The sequence below is a fragment of the Idiotropiscis lumnitzeri genome, chromosome 7, assembly GCF_059441095.1.
Source record: "Idiotropiscis lumnitzeri isolate Australia: NSW breed Sydney's pygmy pipehorse chromosome 7, RoL_Ilum_1.0, whole genome shotgun sequence".
NCBI classification, from domain to species: Eukaryota; Metazoa; Chordata; class Actinopteri; order Syngnathiformes; family Syngnathidae; genus Idiotropiscis; species Idiotropiscis lumnitzeri.
In genome coordinates, this window is record NC_142397.1 from 7641591 (window position 1) to 7661717 (window position 20127).

At 42.8% G+C, this 20127-nt stretch overlaps 1 protein-coding gene across 2 annotated transcripts in view; it reads left to right on the forward strand.

Moving 5' to 3' along the window:
- rsrc1 (arginine/serine-rich coiled-coil 1) overlaps positions 1–20127 on the forward strand; it is a 111772-nt gene that overhangs the window by 85056 nt on the left and 6589 nt on the right. For both annotated transcript variants that reach the window (XM_088299793.1, XM_088299795.1), the window contains exon 7: positions 5523–5594. In XM_088299793.1, coding sequence (XP_088155919.1) covers positions 5523–5594 — 72 coding nt within the window. The remainder of the gene's footprint in view (positions 1–5522; positions 5595–20127) is intronic.

A 20127-nucleotide genomic window follows, 5' to 3' on the forward strand; every position in this document is an offset into this window, starting at 1 on the left:
AGAGTGAGTAAAAAAGACAATTTAGAGCCTGACATTTAAAACCTTAGTAAATCAGGCCCTCAAATTTTATTTATGATCTAGTGAACAGGGGTGGGCAAACCTTTTGATTGGCGGGCCTCAATGGGTTCTAAAAATTTGACCGAGGGGCCGGACCAGGAGCAGATGGATGGAGTGTTTTGGTCACCACACCTCATCGGCGAAAAAAAATACATTTAATTATAGATGAAAGTGAACAAAAGCATTACAACATAATATATGTCTTTGAAAAAACACATTATTTAGAAAATAAAACGTAAACAAGGTTTATTCATTTCATTTTTTTACAAGTTCGGCGGGCCGGATTAAAACGTTTGATGGGCCGCATGTGGCCCCCGGGCCGTAGTTTGCCCACACCTGCTCTAGTCGATAAGTCAGAGGCTATTGCGTACAATTCCAGGTTACGCTGCCACCGTCGAAACAGAACATATTCTTTCCAATTCTAATCTTAATTAATTTCCGCCCTTTCTCTTGCATACCTGCGTTTAATTTCTCGCCTCCTCTTTCTCGCCATCCCCTTGTTTTCTTGTCGGCGTGCCGGCGTGATTGGAAGGGACATTTTTCCAATGGCGGCGCGCGGCCTCTAATATCATGTTTGTCGTTGGCCGCGAGGCTGATTTATCTCGGCCCGGTTTTGATTGGCGTCCGCGGCCAACGCCGCCCACTGACCGACCACACGCTCGCAGTCAAACGGGATGTGTTGCGCACGTCCGCCAACACGTGCCCTCTTGCATTTACACACATACGAGCTAAGTGAATAACAGTTGCGCTGACCTCCGCTGGCTGCTTTTTTTTTCACGTGCTGTCGACTCGCTGCAAAACGTGGGCCGGATGCTGCTCTTTCAAACTCTATAATATGATATCCATTCTCGCTTGGAATACACCGTGTATGTAAAGCGCCTCGCCCAAGGCCCGCGCAACAACCGCTCTCTCCTCCTCCTATCTGCCCGTTATAACTCTATAACTCACCACAGCCTTCGATTTAATTGTTCATCCGTGCATAAACGCATTAACCCTCTGCCGCGTCTGTTCCGCCGTGGTCGGCATGACCAAATCGAACCCCCACCCGCCCACTCCAACAAGCCCCTGCGACCGCCGCGCCACACGTCCAATGAATAGTCGCTCGCCGTACGGTAATAGGGAATCAGCATCGGCGCAAGCGAGCATTGGCAGCGTGTAAAAGGGATAAATCAGATTGGGGCTCTTGCTTTTGCCAGTTTATTGAATCTAAATTGCGCGGGCGCCCGCCGCCCCCGCCGGCCCGACGCGGGTCATCCATCTCCTCACTGATAATGGCCTCGTTCCACCTGGTGGGAGCATTATTACATTTCCCCCCCTCTAACGAGACCCCGCTAATCCTGCCAAGAGCGGAGTGGAGGAAAAAGAAGGGATAGAAGAGGAGTTTGTGAAGAGAGGAAGTTTAAAAAAAAAAAATAAAAAAAAAAAAACATGGCAACCTGCCTAAACCCCCCCCCCCCCCCCCCTGTTTTTTTTTTCCCGCTCCCTCACTTTCTTCCTCAATTGCATAGCGCTAAAATCATCTTCTGGCAGCCATGGCAGGGATTCCCCTGAGCGGCAATGACACTTATAATAAGGACATGCTCCGCCCCTTCCACGTGGCCAAGGTGGAACGCAGACTAAATGAAGTGAAAGATCGTTTATTACCCACTTTAATAAAAATGCTTCGCTCTGTTATGCCATCTTGGACCGGAGCCACTAAGCGGCTCAAAAAAGATTTTTCCGTAGATGCAACGTTCACGTCTTTTACGAGAGTACAAATTTACTTTGTATGTATTTAGCTGGCGGGTTTACGACAGGGACGCATTTCCAAAATGGTTTTGTTTTGATTTTTCGATTAACTTTAATTGATTTTCGTTTCAATCGAGGATTTCATGCAGTACCAATTTACCTTTTCGCATGGAAGGCATTCTTCCAAGAACTAATGTTGCAATTTGTGCAAACTTTTTGCTGTTACTTGGTGCATTAGTAAAAATATTAATAATAATAATAATACATTCAATTTGCAATCACCTTTCAGGAACCTGCTCAAAGTGAGAAGATTTGGAAAAATAAAATGATCATAACAGAATAAGAAAAAAATAAATAAATATATATGTAAATAAATCAAATATAATATAGAAGAGGAATTCAAATATTCATATTTACATTCAGAATTCCAGCCCATGCAGTTCCATGAATCATTTGCGTTTTATGGAACATGACCTGATCAAAACAATAAATAGATCTGCCTTCATGCTTGTTGGCGTGGACGCCTCTGCTTCCTCCATTTTGTTTTGATACGCTACTTCTGCGTAGTGATTGACCCCATATTGGGGACAAATATGCTATTAGAAATATCGATATGTGGTTTTAGGAATCAATATTGGGTTATGAAATGGAAAATATTTTACTTTTTATTTTTTTTAAATATATATTTTTTTTATTTATTAATTTTTTTCATTTTAAAATAAATTTATTTATTTATTTAGTCATTTTTAAATGAATAATAAATTGTTCTCCACATCTGTAGATTTGAATCACAACTCACCGAGAATCGGAACATTCATGTCCCAGGGTGACTCTGCTCGGCTCGGAAGTTGCCACCTAATTGGTTTGTGTTTGCCTTACTGAAGAGATCTCACCCAGAACCGTATTTGACGAGTTCATCAAGTCAGCGCTGGTGTCCCAATACTTCTGTTTTGCAGCTCATCCTTTAACGCCGCGCTCATGTTGATGCAATTAAACGATATCCCCGGCTCTGCGCTCGACCCTGCTTCCATTGTTTTGAGGGGGCCGGGGGGCCCCGTGAGGCGAGTGCGCTGATGAGAGATGGATAAACAGTTTGATTTGCTGCTATCGCCCCAAGGCCCGGTGTACTGGATAGACGAGCAAGAGACGGCGCGAACGCGGGGAGGGCTGGGTAGAGGGCAAAAAAAAAAAAAACAGAAGGAGAAGAGGATAAGAGACGCTTTTGGCGAAGGGATGGAGGTGGAGGATAAACAACGCAAAAGAGGCGTCAAATCACCCCCCCCCCCGATGTTGTTTGCAGGCCCTTTTCTCTTGCTTGTTTGGTTGCCCCCCCCCCTCAAGCTGTCAGTTCTTCCTTTCTCCTACATGGCTGCCATCTATCCGCTTGTGTCCCCGGACGCTTTTTCCCCTCCCTTTTTTTTTTTTTCTCGCACCTCTAATACGGCGCCGTCTCTTTCCTGCCTCCATGTAGCCCCGAGCAAAGCAAGGCGCACACACCTACGTACACGCAGGTGTCCTCGCACAAAGACACAACGGTGCATGCTAAATAAATTCTTGGCTGCCAACGAGTGGAGAGCAGACCTCCGCAAAGGCTGAACAATAACGCCAAGTCGTGGTACATCACTCCCTTCGAGCTAAGCTCCTCGTTGGTATCATCAGAAAGGGTAAATAAATGCAAGTGATGATGAAAATGACACGTCAGTTCTGAACATTGAAGAACTTTGTTTTGCTTTTTCTTTGGCTTTATGTGACGTCCCCCCCCCCCACCACCACCACCAAAAATCTGATTCCACAAGGAGTCATCATTAAAGTAAAAACAAATCCAGGGTTGTTTTTCTGTGTGAATAGTATCGACAAATGGATGTGTGAACACAAATGCTGCAGCATCACATGCGGACAGGAAATTCAAAAATAGTCTCAGGCATCCTTTCTTTATCCTCTGCAATAAATAACTAAGATTATTAAGATCTGACAGATTTTTTTTAGATTGATTCCGATATTTGGCATACTAAAATTCCATTAATTGATTAATCAGCTAATTAATAAAATGTATATCCAGTATAATGAATAAAATAACTTTTTTGGTCCCTTATTGCTTATAACAACCTTTTTTTTTTTTTTTTTTTTCTTTTTTTTTACAATATTTAAGTTTCTAAGTAAAAAATTGGTCTGGATGTCATTATCATTTTGTGTGAAAATGTGCAAAAAAATAAATGAACAAATAAAAACTGCCACAATCTCAATTTTAAAAGAGGTCATCTGTCCAGCCCTAAATTTTATTTTTTATTCATACTTCCTTCACTTCAATATGAAACTCTTCGTTTCTTCTAAAAGTACGCATTACACTGCCCTCTGGTGGCCATGTTATTGCTTTTTTTCTTTTTTTTTTTTGAGTGCATTAAAAAAAATGCTACCAAAATATTTGCGTTGAATTGATTAATGACATTTGTATTTATTTCAAAGGCTTACGAAACCAATATGTATTCCCCGCAGATTTTTTTTTTTCCTCTTCACCAAATCGGACAAAAACAGCATCACGACCCAAGTTTGAGCAAAGCGGTTCCACTGTAATTATAAGGAGACAAGCTGCTGAATTTCCCGGTTTGCTTTTTGACCCGAACCTTTGCCTTCTTAAATTGGGACTTTGTTAGCGGCGAGTTAAACAGATCCAATAACACACGCGCAACGTTCCGCGCGCACACGCGCGGAGGGAGGTAGACGAAGGTTCACTCATCCATGTCGAGTCATTGTTAGTAAAGATGCGTAACCTCCAGACTTAAGCAGCCGTAACAGCAGTGTGACGGCTTCTTTGTCTACGCCAATTAGTGAACAAAACCAGCAGCGCTGGTGAACTCACCCTGTGGCCCCACACACACACACACACACACACACACAATTTATATCCGCTATGTATGTACTGTATTTTATGTAACATGTTTGCTTGGCAGCTATACAACGAGTCACTTCCAATGAGGCATTTCAAACGGCGCACACTCATTGCAACAATCCGCAGTCACACTCCCACAGTTGTGCCCTAACACACACACACACACGCACGCACACACACATTCCCTGTGCTCTCCACCCACTCTTATATTGCGTTAACCCCAACTAAAAAAAAAAACACCACAGCACACTTTTTTTTTCCCTTCCCCTGCTGAAGTTTAAACTCATTAAGTGTAATGATATTGGCGACTCAATTTTACATAACTCACTCATCAAGCGGCGAGATCGCAATAAAGGCAAATGGCTCCGCCGAGGCCTCGCCGCCCGCAAAATAAATGATGCAGAGCACAACGGAAATGTAATTAATTTACAGGCGGTATTGATAGTCCTGCCACACGGCACGTTCTAATTTATTTATTAATTTTTTTTTTTTTTAATGTTGCTTAACATCTTGATTATTTTTTTTATTTAGGCGCTCGGGCAAGAGAGATGTGTAAAATGCCTCGATAAGTGTGGTTTGCTTTTAAGCACTTCATTATGCCAGTGCGATAAAGCGCTGCAAGGGAGGGCGAGAGAGAGAGACCGGGTGGCTGTTTTTGACTTTTTCGCAGAGGAAACCACTTCCTGCCTGCGAGAAAACAAGATTCTGTTTTTTTTTTTTATTGTGTTCTCGTTTACGGATTCGCCTGTGATGACTGCGCTCTTTTCAATGTGTAACTTTGTTTCTGTGCTGACAATATTTACATCATTTTAATGAATGTTTGTTTTCCTTTTTTTTAATTTTTTTTTAGCCAAAACAGACGAAGTTCTTCAGGCCAAAATAGCCAAGCAAGAGCAGGAGACCCGAATAAAGCTGGATATCGGTGAGTTGATGTGTGCAGAAAAAAAAAAAATCACATATTAATTTACGTTTTCTCATATTTATGTCTCGTATTTTTATTTTATATTTTTAAAATTATTTTCACACTTATTTCATCCCTCTGCTTTGACTTGAGATTCACGCTGCATGATGGTAATGAATTCACTCGACTTCACAACAAGCATCCGTTTGACTGACAGTGAATAAAAAAAAAAAGAAAAGTACAAACAAACAGGATGAAGTTAACCGTCCAACTAAACATCAAATGAAATAAAATTTCACTTTGTGTATTTCCAACGACCTCAAAGCTTTGTCAGTTTAGCTTAATGCTAACGAGCAATGGAAAACGCCTGTCGGTGGGCTAACAAATAACCGCGGCGTCTCAGTGTTCTAACCGTTTAAGCAATGGATATTTGAGCACAAACGGCGGAGCAACACATGTAGACAGATGTGACGCTCCTCATTGTCATGTTTTTATTTGTCTTCTGTGAAGAACAACTAATATTGCTGCGGCTCACGAAGACGTGACCATCTTGTGTTATACTGCCCCCAGGTGGCTCAGGCGTGTACACCAGAAGGAGCGGCACAATGTTCATTGACTGACGCAAAAAAAATTGGATCTTTTACCTTCTATTTAATTGTCTTTTTTTTTTTTCTTATTAACAAACTTTTTTTTGCGCTGCAATCGATTAACGGCTTTCCCATTCATTTCAATGGGGAAAGATGATTTGCGATACAAATGTTTTGAGTTACGAGCATGCACGCTGAACGACTTCAGCTTGTATCACAAGTCATCGCGGAATTTTTCTTTTTACTTTTTTTCCAAACCTATTCTAATCATGCTCATTCCTGACCTTTTCCCGAAACTTAAATCTGCGTTTATTCATTCTTTGTTCGCGCTGCGAATTCACAGATCTCTCTTCTCTGTTTACTTTTCACACACCGTCAACTCAAATGAACTTACATATGTCTGTTTATCTGAAGACAGGCTTCATTTGCATTCGATGCATAGGAAATATGCATTCTTTGCAACGCCGCCAGTGAATGGATTTGCTGGCGGCATGAAGCTCCCCGATGGCCGCAGACATAACACACACACACACACACACACACACCTCCATAGACATTCAAATAAAGCCAAGAGTCATTTCCACTGGATATGCTGGTGATAAAAAAAGTCCTGAGATAGAATAATGAGGCTGGTCCTTGTTATGACCAGGGCACCGTATAAATGAGAATGTGTCTCTGTGTGTGTCTCTGTGTGTGTCGGGGTGTGTGTGTGTGTGTTTAGCAGCAGAATAATTTGTTCTAGTGTGGGTGTTTTTTTTTTTTCTTTCTTTCTTTCTATTGCTGGACTCGCTCTTGTAGCTTTGTGTATTTTGTGTGCGCTTCCATGGAGGAGGAATGGCAATGTGACCTTTAAAGTTAGCTGCCCTTTTGGCCGAATGAAAGTGCGGCCATCAGAAAGTAATTAGCCTTGCACTCTTGCTTTGGTCCCCAGCGCTAGAGACGATGTATTCTCCTCTTCCTCTTGTCGTTTGCACCTTGTCGTTGTTTTTCTCCTTTTCTTTATGCCACCTTTGCGATAATATTGGCTCCGTGTTCCTCCTATCGCAACTTTTTTTTTTGTCTCGCCTTGTCTGTCCTGCTCTCTGCTTGCCTCATTTTGCTCCTCATTGTGGATTTGTTGTCCATAAGGACAACTGAGGGACGTTTAACATTTCATGTCAGTCTTGGTTTGGGAATTGTGATATTCACGCACACTGTAGAGAAAGAAAAAAAAAAAAAAGAAAGTCGTATTGTCATTATTTATAGCCAAATACAAAGAATTAGGTCATTAAAATGTCAATTACATTTTGGATTGTTTTCCAAAAAGCATAAAAAAACACGACAAAACTGGGCAACTGAGAATCTGCACAGACATAAATAAGACACAATTTGTTGCAAACACATTTGGACGTTTTGTTGATATTGTGATAAGTTTAAATTAAAACGGTTATGCAAATGAGCACCGCATTTTCCAGACTATAAGACGCACCTGTATATAAGTCGCAGCAACTCCTTTTGGGGGAAAAAAACTAATAAAAACCTCATATACAAGCCGCAGTTTTCTATGAAAAAAAAAAATATTTACTGCATGTACGGAGCAAATTTGTGCTGTGAATGCACTTAAAGGTACTCAAACATATTTTTAAAAGAGTGCCTTTTAACACGGCAACCACTTTGCTCATTAAAACAGAAAAAACCCAAGAGAAAAAAAAAAAATGGAGATTTATTTAGCATGTTTTCTGAACTCTAGAGCGCCCCTACTGGTGAAAGAAAAATTCACAAAAATGCTGCACCCTTGTATTGGCCGCATGGTTCAAAATCTAGGGAAAAAGGTAGCGGCTTATAGTCCGGAAAAAATCAACTTGAACTCGACTTTCATCAGCTATTGGTCAACTTAAAAAAAATAAAAATAATTGTTTAATTCCTACTACACGATGGGTTGATTCAGCAGCAACGGAGTGTCATAAGGGCTCGTGCCTTACCTAGACGTGCACTTTCCTCCAGTGGCCTCCTCACGCACGGCCAAACACACACCCAAGTAGAAGCAGCCGTCTTTATCCTCCGCTGCCCTTCCTCCGAGCGCAAGCAGAATAGAAGAGGTGGGCCACTGCTGCAGTTTAGCAGCGGCTCACCAGGGGTCTCCGCATTCCCCGCAGGGTCTCTCTGAGGTCAACACCGCCAGAAAGTTTACACTTGAAGCGCTAAAGTCGAGCCAACCCAGGAAACCTTTTAAGAGCGGAAGGGGATGAGCGAGGAACGCTACCTCCTACACGCCTCGTTCATAAATAGATCCGAGACTGGCAGCGCGTCCGCGTTAGCGTGGCGCTAATCGAAACCACCCGGATCGGATTCATGTGAACGCTGTGATGTGCTGGTTAAAGCCCTGCGAGAAGAGGATGGGAGGAAGGGGGTCTTCTCATCAGGGCTTTTGCGAGAGAAAAGAAGAGGGATCAATAACTGGCCCCGTGGCCATCAGTTAACAAAGTAGTCTCCACTTAAAAGAAATGTTTGCCTCGCTGGTTCAGGGCAGCCAGATGATGCTAGCGCTTGAAAAAGGAAACGCGTGAAATGAAAGGCGCCCGAGAATGAGACGGGGAGGATGGTTCCTTTGTTAGCTGCGTGACTTCAAGTCAAGAGATTGCGCTTTTGGGTGCCCGCAAGGCGCGCTTGACATCGACGCGGCACAAGAGCCGTGCGCAACTGGATTAACAGCGAGCGGTAATGAAGTAGCCGAAGTTTCAGGGCACTCTACAAGTCACATCATTAGGTACGCCCGCACAAGCCACGAAATGCCGGTAGAAGTTGTGCAGCTGCGCTTGAAGCTGATTTGGATTAGTTCAAACTAGCTCAGCAGTTAGATCTGTAATGTGTGTGTGTGTGTGTGTGTGTGTGCGTGTGTGTGAACAATAGTGTCTATGAACTGAGATAATTAGACTACCTTCTGTGAAATAGGAGGCATCGTTTTGTCAAACTCAAATACACAGTGGGCCAAAAAGGAAAACTTGAACAAAGCCGCGGGTCAGCGTTTAATTTTCTAAAAATATAAATGCTGATTTTTTTTTTTTTATTATAAGTGGTTTTATTAATGTTTAGGTTTTAAAATTACTATTATCATAATGAATGTAAAATGATATAGTAGTAAATTTGTTATAACCTCGCGGGCCAAATATCATTACACTGCGGGCCAAATTTAGCCCGCGGGTCCGAGTTTGACACCTATGGTCTAAAGCTTTACCGCACATACTACGGTAATACTCAGCCCGACTATCGATTGATTTTTGCATGGAAAACAGCTCGGGCCCAACAATTGTAAATGTTCAATATTTCGGAGAGGACCACCTGGTGTGAGGATGAATGGAAAATGGAGAAATAATATACCGACACACTCCCGCACGACTGAGTGTCGGATGACATCGGCTCACGAGAGCGAGCTTCTCTTGAAAGGTCCGTCTTGAAAATGGCCTTGCAAGCGTAACTGCAATCAAATCCACACTTTTCCCTCCATTTCCCGGCATTTTTCCACCTCTCTTATATTTTCGTTGAAATCTTTGTGCATGACATCAACATTGCCATGATGGAAATGGTTCGGTTTTTTTTTTTTGTTTTTTTTTTAACGCCTTCTCTCGTCCTGTGTGTTTGTTTATCGAATTTAATTTGTGCAGTCACACAACAGAGCTATGTGTGTGAGAGGCGGCCTCACAAGGAATGATGTTTTAGCCCCCCACGTGCCGCTCTCTGCCCATTACCTCAAACCAGCAGCAGATTGGGAGATCATATATTTTAATGAGACGTATAATAGCTCTTTAACCCACATCATTAGGGGAATATATACCTACCATTTGCTCTTTGGGCAGCTCAACGTAAGGACTGTTTCCCTAATTACTTTGTGTGCACGACAGGTCACGGGGTGGGTGTGTGTGTGTGTTGAGGAATTATATGACCATTAAATATTCAGCTGCAGGCCGCCCCTCCCTTGCTCGACCTAGCATCCATTAAGGCCTCGTCGCTGTCTAACTAGCCCTGTTGTCAATCACTTTTCACACTTTTTTGGGCAGCCATTTGTCCAATTTGGAAGAACTAGACTGTCAGCGTACACGTCTTCGGTCTACGGAATGATGATGATGATGATGATCATCGTCAACTCTCTGTAGATGCTTTATTTGGGTACGGTATTTTTTCCATTTGAGTATTTGTTTTATCACGTTAATTTCATTCGCAGATCATAGACAATAGCTGTGTAAAAAGACGTATTTTTGCGTTGTGTTTCGTCACAAAATGTCATTCAAGTCAATTAAAAAAAAAAAACGCCATTTTACTAGTTTTTGCCGATTAAATACATGAGTTTAGTGAGAGAAGGCGTCTCAATCTTTGTCAAAAGTGGATATTGGCCGAAATCCGGTAACGGATTATGTTTGACAATAGTGGCCCCGCTGTAATAATCATTTTGTGCTCGTCACGATGACGCGCGCCGCTAAACAATTTGTCACTCGGAAATTTCCGTTCCGCTCGCTTCTCGTCCCGCTGTGTGCGTTTTATAATAAACGATGTGAGGCCTTTTCTAATTGAAAATAATAAGTAATCCAGTGGATAAGATGTTCTTGTGTGATCCAAAGCTGCATATCCCTTCAGCTTGAGCTGTAATAAAAGCCAGGAAATGAGAGGCAAGTGAGAGTGCCTGCTTGGACATTGATGCTTAATGTAATCTGCCTTGAAATCAAATTATTTGACCTGGAAAGCCGAACAATACAAAACTCATGCCGGGCTGCTGTTAAATATTTAGCACGTGCCTGTCATGAATACAAATGGCGCGCAAATTAGAATCTACAGGCGCGTGACCCCCATATCACACCCGGGGAGTGCGAGGGTGGCGGGGGGGGGGCTGTGCTTTAAATGTTTTAATTACCGAGGCCACCGCTATGCCGTGCAGAAAGACAAGCGACCAAATTCAACTGTTAGTAAACATGGGAGTCTTTTTTTTAACTCTTTTATTACCATTGACGGATAAAGACGTCAAAGATCATTTTTTTTTTTTTTTTTTTAATCGGCTGGTAGTGAATGAATTAAACTGTCCGCCAACTCATCGCAAAGATGATAACATAAAGCATTCAGCAAAAAGGTCATTAGTGTTGGTTATAATTCGTGTTCCGCACAAGAATTCTGATCCCCTCTCAATGATTTTGAGAAAAATCGTGTTTGTATCGATTTTGCAAACGATCGGCGGCTCCTGTCCTCACTTGTGATGAATGGCCTTATTTGTTGTGTTATTATGTTCAACACAATCATGCCGGCAAGCGTCAGGCGAATATTGAGCCCACACTTCACCACCTCCAGGAATGAAAGCTCACTTTTTGGCCCATAATGCACTGCAGGAGCCATTCAAAACAATGAGAGCAGACCGGCGATTAATGACACTTTTGCTTCAAAGGCGCGTTTTTTTAAAACAGCCCGCTTACAACTTACATAAAACCCATCTTTTCCATTTGTGCGTCGCCGGGAGAATGATTGATTGGAGATGAAAAGTGCCACGGGCTCGCTTTATTTGCTCCTCTCCTCCCTATTCATTCAGGTGTGTGCCCCCCCCCCCCCCCCCCTTCTCTCCCCTCCCAACGCGGAGACCATTAGTTATGCAAGGCTGCTAAGCATTGAATCACAGTTATGCTCCCCTGGGAAATAAATTTGGCAGAAAATCAGTGTGAGAAGATTTAATTATCACGAGGAGACCTTTTTTTTTTCCCACCCCCCCCTCTCCCTAATAGAAGCCCAAACTCAGTCAGCTACACATGCTACAGCCCCCCCCCCCCCCAAAAAAAAAAAATACAAAATAAAACCATTGGGGTGCCAGCTCTCTCCTTACCTTACGTCTCCTCTCAATTTGTTTCATGACAAGAAGATAAGCCAAGCAATTACAGCTTTATTGATTTTTTTTTTTTCTTCTTTTCATTAATGCAAATTTCCTCCTTACCCATCTTGTTTCCCCTCGTTGAGGTTAAGGGTGTGCATGACTGTGTGAATGAGAACCCGATCACGCTCCCCATGTGACGGGGATGCGTTGCGTCGACTTTAGCGTTGCGCAACGTGAACGATATCTTGAAGTTGATTCATTGCCGATCATGAACGACACAGGTGGCCTCTCGGGAAACTGGCCGTGGTGCCTCAAGCGTGATTTAATTTTTTTCCAAATTCGGCGGGCCGGATTAAATCGTTGAATGGGTCGCATGTGGACCCCGGGCCATAGTTTGCCCACGCCTGATCTATCGCGTCGACTACCAAAACCCTGAAGGCGGTCGTCGCCTATTTGCATGTGAAGTTCCGTGAAATTGATTTACGCGAGGCCTCGTCGTTCGCTCGTTCACGTCCGGCATGATTGACAGCCCCCTTTTAACCTTCTGTGATTGGTAATCGTTTCCCAGTTCAGCCTTATCAATTAACCCGTTGTATATTCAGCAAACTTTTCTTTTTTTTCCACCACCTTTATTCCATGAAGCTTGGAAATAATGTGCATCTGCATTCGTACTCTGCCTCCAATACTAGGCCACCGATGCCACTTCACGACTCTGACATTTTCCTTTTTGAAATCCTATGAAATTCCTCTTCTACTTCCCAGTCTATAAAGACGTAAAAGCTATTCTCGCCTCAACTCCAAATTCCCTCTTGCGCCAATACTTGTCTAGGTACGACCTGCTGGAGTAGCCTCTGACTTCTCTGAAAGTGGCAAGATTTTCCCAACTCCTAAACCCCCTTCTCCGCCCCCATTCATGTGTGTGAAAGCAAAACACGTGTTCGTCTGGACACAATCTTACACACACACACAAACGGCAGCAGCGCTGCAGTGGCGCTCGGTGCCGTCTAAGCGGGTGGCCTGACTGCAGCGGGCGGTTAGACACAGCCGCAGACCGTTGCAGGTCAAAGTGCCGTCATCCTCCTGGGTGGCACTGGCCGCCGCCGCCGACGACCCCCCCCCCCCCCTCCATCTCCCTGCAGGGTAGACATCACAAGTCACATAGAAGCCATTATGTCATTTTTTGTGACATAAGCACCACGTCGATGTCTGAGGAAAAACATTTACAGTGCGGTCGAACTAAAATGTTTTCTGATAGGAACAGCGAAAGTTGCTTTGTGTAATAACCTTGTTACACTGCGCCGATCTTTCAACTCATCTTGACTTCCTGATAGTGATAGACCAATATGCTTTTTTACAGGGCCGATACCGATACTTAGTAGTCATGGATGCCGATAACCGATATTTGAAGCCTATATTCATTTATTGAAAAAAGGGATAAAATGGTGTAAATTTTGAAAGATAAAAACTCCAAAACTTTTAATGCCTTTAACGCATTCACTACAGGCCGAGTAAAAAAAAAAAAAAAAAAAGGCTTATGCTGATAATCGGCAAATATCGGTCGATAATCTGTCTATCACTACTCAATGCCATAATGCAGAAGGGTAAAAGTGTAGTAAACACGAAACAGATCAGTCACTCACACAAAATATGAATCCATTTATTTTTTTATATGCAAACAATGCAACTCTAATTTGCTCATTTTCCACGATGCCGGCAAAAAAACAAAAAGGAGTCAAATATACTTGACTGTAACACGGTTATTAGTCTACAAGGGAGGTCAGTAGAGGAGGGCTGGGGGCATTTTCCTAATTAATTGTTACTCAGAAACACACACGCACTCGACCGTGACCTTTACTCATATATTTTGTTGCAGACCACACACACACACACACACACACGCACGCGCGCACCGCACTGCACACACATCCTGTCAGCTAGTCCAATGAAAGAGCGAATCAATTAGAAGGTGAGTGACTTGCTCGATGGCTACATGTCAAGAAGACTGTCGTGTGCGCATGTTTGTGTGCTCGCTGAGACGCTTTCCTGGATTCTCATGACATCATTTTCAGTCGAAAGCGCTTGCTCCAATTAAGTAATTAGCTGCTTGGTGTTTGTCTGCTTATAAACTTGTTTATATCAAAAAATGGGGACGTCTGCACTTCCTGCATGTGTCCAGTTAATCCCTTCAAATATTTGTTAAAAAACAACTGATCAAATAATAAAAAGCTGAACTGGTGCCACTGACACGTCAGCCATTATCCTAAGTATTGCTTTTTTTTCACACATTGACAAAGCCGATCCTAATGCAAAAGGATAAAAGGAAATAAATGTTTTTTTTGGGGGGGTGTCTGCTGATAGAGAAAGTGGCTGCAACCTTTCACATCTCACCACTCAGCCTGTGAAAGCGTCACCGTTTAATGAGAGCGGTTGATGCTGGCCAGGCGTTGGAAATCGCCTCTCACACACACACACACACACCTGCTTTCTGTTATCCGTCGATGTTGCCACTTAACACAATCGCATTCAAGTCTGACTCTGCCGGCATTTCTTTGTAGAAACCTGACGTGAATAACATTTGATGATAAGTAATGACACAATCTATTTAGTCCAGAGAGTGATTTCTCTAAAATCGTGTACATGTCAGTGCTCGGTACAAGGTCATCGGCAACGTTAAATATGTCAACCCTGATAAACAGCTTGATCACATTTATTGTTGATTTTAGTCAAAAATCACAACAAAAAGCAAAATTGAATTACAATTTGTTCCAATACTACACTCAAACTTAAATAGTCATATCTCAAATAATCTGTCCCCCGTTGAAATGAAGAATGTCATTAACCCGTTCCAGCCCTTTGTTGTGCTTCTTCTGCTTTGTGCGCTTTGGCAACCACGTGGTAGTAGCATGAAGACGTGCAACAAAAGAGGTCAGTTTCACTCTGAAAGCTGAAGCGATATTTGCTCTTTGCAGAGGATAAAGAATATATGCCTGCGTGAATTATATTGTCTGTCTACATGTGTTGCGCCAGCGTTTGTTTAAATAACCCTTGCTGATACGGTCATAATACCGCGGCATAGTTGATAGTCGTCAAAGTTTTGCAGCATTGCGTTAACAGAGGTTGAGTTTTTGTTTTCAATTTGCATCGAAACTTCAGTACACTTCAACCGAGACAACTTGGAAGTCTCTTTTTGCCAAACTGCTGCTTGTCGGGAAGTATCGGTCACTGCCGCCATCTCGCGCTTGTATCTCCAATTTTTGCTCTCAAGTCAGAGCGAAGAATTGGCAGAGTGATGGCTTGTATCTTGAAACACTCGTCTTCTTCTTCTTCACTCTTCATCAACACAATGGTACTATAAAGCCTTGAAATTCTTCCAGAGAGAAATTGCCTTGCAATGAATTTTGAAATTGTTGCTCACATGATGTTCATCCATTTTACGAAAAGATATTTAACTAGCTTGAAAAAAAAAGTCAGAGGGACCGGAGAGACTTCACCCCGAGTGACGGAAGCGGCGAGTCGGGTGCGATGAGCGCGCAGACGTGGACGGAGATAGCAGAGGCGGCGGCGCGTGACTGCCGTGTCATCCTGTCATTAGCAGCTTGTTTGCCGCTTTAATTCATCATTCCGTCTCTTTTATTGACTGGAGAGCGTGAGATCGCTATCACAAGGCGTGAATTTTGGATGCGCGCGCGTGTGACACTCAGTCACCAGCCGCATTTCATTTCCTGATGCCAAATAGATTGCATAGAAAATCGCGCGTGATCTTCTTGAGGTCAAATAATGCTCATGGTCGCTGGCTTGCTGGAACCCCCAAAAAATTGTGTGATGGCTTTTTTACAACTTTATCGATATAGCGTGAAACCTTTTTTTCCAACAACTGCGCTGATGTGTCGGGCGAAATATTTTTCACCAGACTATTTAATCTGCAGATTTATGTGCGAGTAGATAATTGTACTCGCCTTCTCTCAGATTTTCAGGGCGAAATGTGAGCATGTAGGCAGTGTGAGGAACTATTTTGTCATGGCGCTAGATGCGCACGACACAATATTGGATTGGAGAGTTCATTGTTCGTGTCGCTGGTCACTTCATTTATCTCCCCCTTGCCTCCATTTTCTTTAGCGCTATCCTCATTAGTGCCGTGGGTGAGCCGGAGCCGGTCCCGGCTGACTTTGGGCGGGAGATGGGGTACAACATGGCCCTCATCACGACTGTGTGCTAGATCCCGGGACACATATGACATGTTACGTTTCTGCTGATCATTTGTCATTTCGCTCACCAAATAGCAACGCGACGGTGCGTTCCTATTTTTACATTGTTTATTTTTAGGGTTGCAAATTTGATGTATTTTTGTAAAGGGGGGGGTGATGTGTGTGTGCATGGTCTTGTGGGAACACACAAACTGGCTTAGCCACCTGCTCTGTCATTGGACATCACACACACACACACACACGCACACCCCATTGGACAAGCATACATATATACGTTCTTACGGTCCTTTGGGACACACTTGAGACATCTGGCTCAGTCTGTCTCTGTTTTCCTTCATTCTGTGCTGGCCTGTTGACCCCGACCAGCCACAGGCGGCAGCGGCACATCTTTTCACTGTTGCTAAGTCCTCGCCGCTTCTCTGTTTCTCACACACACACACACACACACAGATGGAGAGAAAACCCATTCAGACTGTTTTAGAGCTTTCTTGATCATATTCGTCCTCCTACTCTCCTGTTTTTTTTTTTTTTTTTGCTTCTCGTTGTTCCTGTTCCAGTCGATGCCGAAAGCTGCTGGCTATTAGCTATGCAAATATTGACATGCAGCTTTGGCCTGCCAGCTATCAATTGAAATCAGCAAATCGATGACCCTAATAGCTGCTCATTAGCCACTTGATGCATTTGCAGGGCTGAACATCAGAAGCTGTCAGCGCCCCCCCCCCTAATCAATACACTCTAAAAGTATTAGCCTAGCAAGGCCCGCGCCGGACACCTTTTTATATGAATCAACTTGTGTCTGCGCACAGACGGAGGAGCACTTATGACGTGGTGCTTTTTGAGGTAACAGTTTGATTTAAATAAATAAATAATTACATTTGTGTTTATCTGCTGATGCTGTCGTGTCGAAAATCCGCAGAGCTTGCTGCATACAGTATGCAAAAAAATATATTTGTTTGGGGTGGGAACAACTTGAAGAGTGTGTTGACTGTAGCGATATCGATATTATTCTGAAATGTAATATGTTCCTAAAGAAATGACACTTTTATTATCTAACATAAGAAGTAAAAAAAAATTTCATGTAGTTTTGGAAATTAATTGTAATTCCTCTAGATCAGGCGTGGGCAAACTACGGCCCGGGGGCCACATGCGTTTTAAACGTTTTAATCCGGCCCGCCGAACTTGAAAAAAAAATTAAATAAATAAACCTTGTTACGGTTTTATTTTCTAAATACTGTGTTTTTTAAGACATATATATTGTTGTAATGCTTTTGTTCACTTTCATTTAAAATTTAATGTATTTTTTTTCTCCGATGAGGTGAGGTGACCAAAACACTCCATCCATCTGCTCCTGGTCCGTTCACTCTGTCAAATTTTAGAACCCATTGTGGCCCGCCAATCAAAAAGTTCTAGATAATAGCCAACTATTAGCCGGCATTAGCTGTATTTTTGCGACATTGATATTTTTGTCGATTATATATTTCACAGCCTTACTGTCGTGACAATTTCAATCGACGTGGCAGTACAAGGCAAAATGTTGACCCCGCCCCTGAGAGGCAGAAAAAACAGGTGGATTATTCTGCTTAATTCCTATTCCATAATCACAATATGATGTGAGTTATTAAATTGGGCCTTTGCTGACGTCATTGAAAGGAGGACGGTGTGCAAATCTGACACCATTATCTTAGTGTGTGTATCCCGCTGGGAACTGTTTTGATTTGTTGCAAAATTCCATGATATGTCTCTCTAAAATAAATAGTGGTGATCCTGACGCTTGCACCGGAGCTGCCAGTTGTTTAGCTCTTCAGAATGGGCCTTCAGACATTATTGTTGCATCCAGGGTGCTCCTGTGGAGTAAAGGACATCTCTTCCGCCCCCGGCTCATATCGCCCTGCTAAGCTTAACCCAGTGGTTTGAAGCCAAGTATAGCGAGAGGTCCTCATGTGTGGATATGTGTGTGAATGTGTGTGTGTGTGTGCGGTTACACAAACAGCAGCCGCTCGCCTACAGGTAAGGCCCACGGGGGGAACCAGTGGCGAGAGACTGAAGAGCGCTGGTCTCTTCAAGCGAGATTCCCCAGGCGTTGTCGCCGTCATTTTCGCTAATGAAGCGCGAGCTGGAAACTGACGAAAGGAGATGGTAAACAACTATTCGTCGTCATGTGTCGGGCGCCTCCTGCATCTGGGCTTCGAGATGGGGAGCATGTGGGCGTATTGTGGAGGGGGGATCTCGGAGGTGGAGGCTGGCAGCGGGGCAGTTGGCCGCTGGTGCAGAGAGAGAGCGAGGAAGAGGAGGAGGGGGAGGGGCTACAGCAGAGATAAATCATTAGAGAGCAGGTTATTGGAAATGCAGAGAGATAAAAGAGTAAAGAAGCCAGTAATTGCCTTAAAGATCAGACTACAAAGCATTACTTTGGGTTTTACAAGGCCAGCCAGCAACAAAAGAGTGGTAATTTATGAGCTGGCTGTAAAAGAATAGCATAATTACATTAAAAATTAATGCTAATGAGGGCTAAAATGGGGAAGGTGCTTATTATGAAAGTTTGTATTCATCTTCCCTGGGCTGAGTGATGGCTAGTGGCTTGATTAATGGCTTAATTTTTATCAATTAGCAGACACCCCCCACACCCCAAATAAAAAAAATGTCCACTGAGACGCGCCTAAATTGAGCGGTGAATTACATCTTTACAGCTGCACAGGGAGACATTTAATTGAAACCTGGGATTTTGCTGCGTGAGCATATGTTTCGATGCTCGGGTGTAGGTTACCAGCTTTTGTTCTAAAAAACAAAACAAAAAAACTAATAATAATAAGCATTTATGTTAAGAAATTGTTATCGCTGCCAAGTGATTACTGGTCATCAAATAAAAATCCAGTAGAGAATTCCTGCATTTTTAAAAAGAAACTGATGCATCTATTTCTGATATTTGTTTCACAATATTGTGAAATATTTCTTTTTAAAATGTTTCCTAAATTTCATGATTTTTCTTTTATTATTATGTGATTTTTGCACGTTTCACACATTCCTCTGCTAACTAAATAGTTTGGAATATGTGGTTAAATGATATTTGTTGAAATTACTTTGTATCATTGTATTCTCATAATTAGGACTGGGTTTAAAAAAAAAAAATCTCTCACACACAAAAAAAAATACTATTCTCTCTCTAAAGTCCAGTCAAGATTTTCCTGAATTTTTTGGAGCCCTCAATGAAACAAGCATTTATTTATTGAGCTCCACTCAAGCACAACAAGTACTGCGCTAATTTAATTATTTGGGCTTAATCAGCATTAGCGTTAAATGAAGTAAGTCGAGTTTGTGCCTTTAAGTGTGTGACATGCGCTGTTGAACACTTCCCTCTTGTGGCGACACACTGTCAACTGGTTCTTTGCAAGGCTTGGAAGGTGACGGCTTCCAAATCAAGGCTTGTTTGATTTTCTCGGCCGCTCTTAATCAATGCTGTGGACAAACACCAACGATAGCATATTGATCCACTTGTCAACGTGGCCGTCTGTCCGACTCGTGGCTCTAATGACTCGCACTTTTACTTGTGGACCACATGGAAGAGCGCATTGTCGCACTTGTTCACGTTAACTCGTTCACGACTTGCCGAGAAAAATAAAAAGGATGATTGACGTATTTAGCCGTCAATGGGAGTAAACAAGTTCACGAGTGTGAGTTGAACTTTGAATTGTAACTTCCCATTATTTGGAGTAATTTGTTGAAGAGTCGGTAGCCTGTCTGCCTCGGAGTCAAGAGGTCCCAGATTTGAATCTCAGCTCAGCCCCTCCAGGGTCACGTTTATTGTTTGGTTATTGACCCAGAACCGCTGAACCCATGCAGTGATAAGTCAAAACTAGTGAATGTAGATCGTTTTCGTGATGATCTTGTTGAAAGTGTTGGTTTCTGACTTCCCGTATTTTTTTATTTTTTTTTATGCTGTTTAG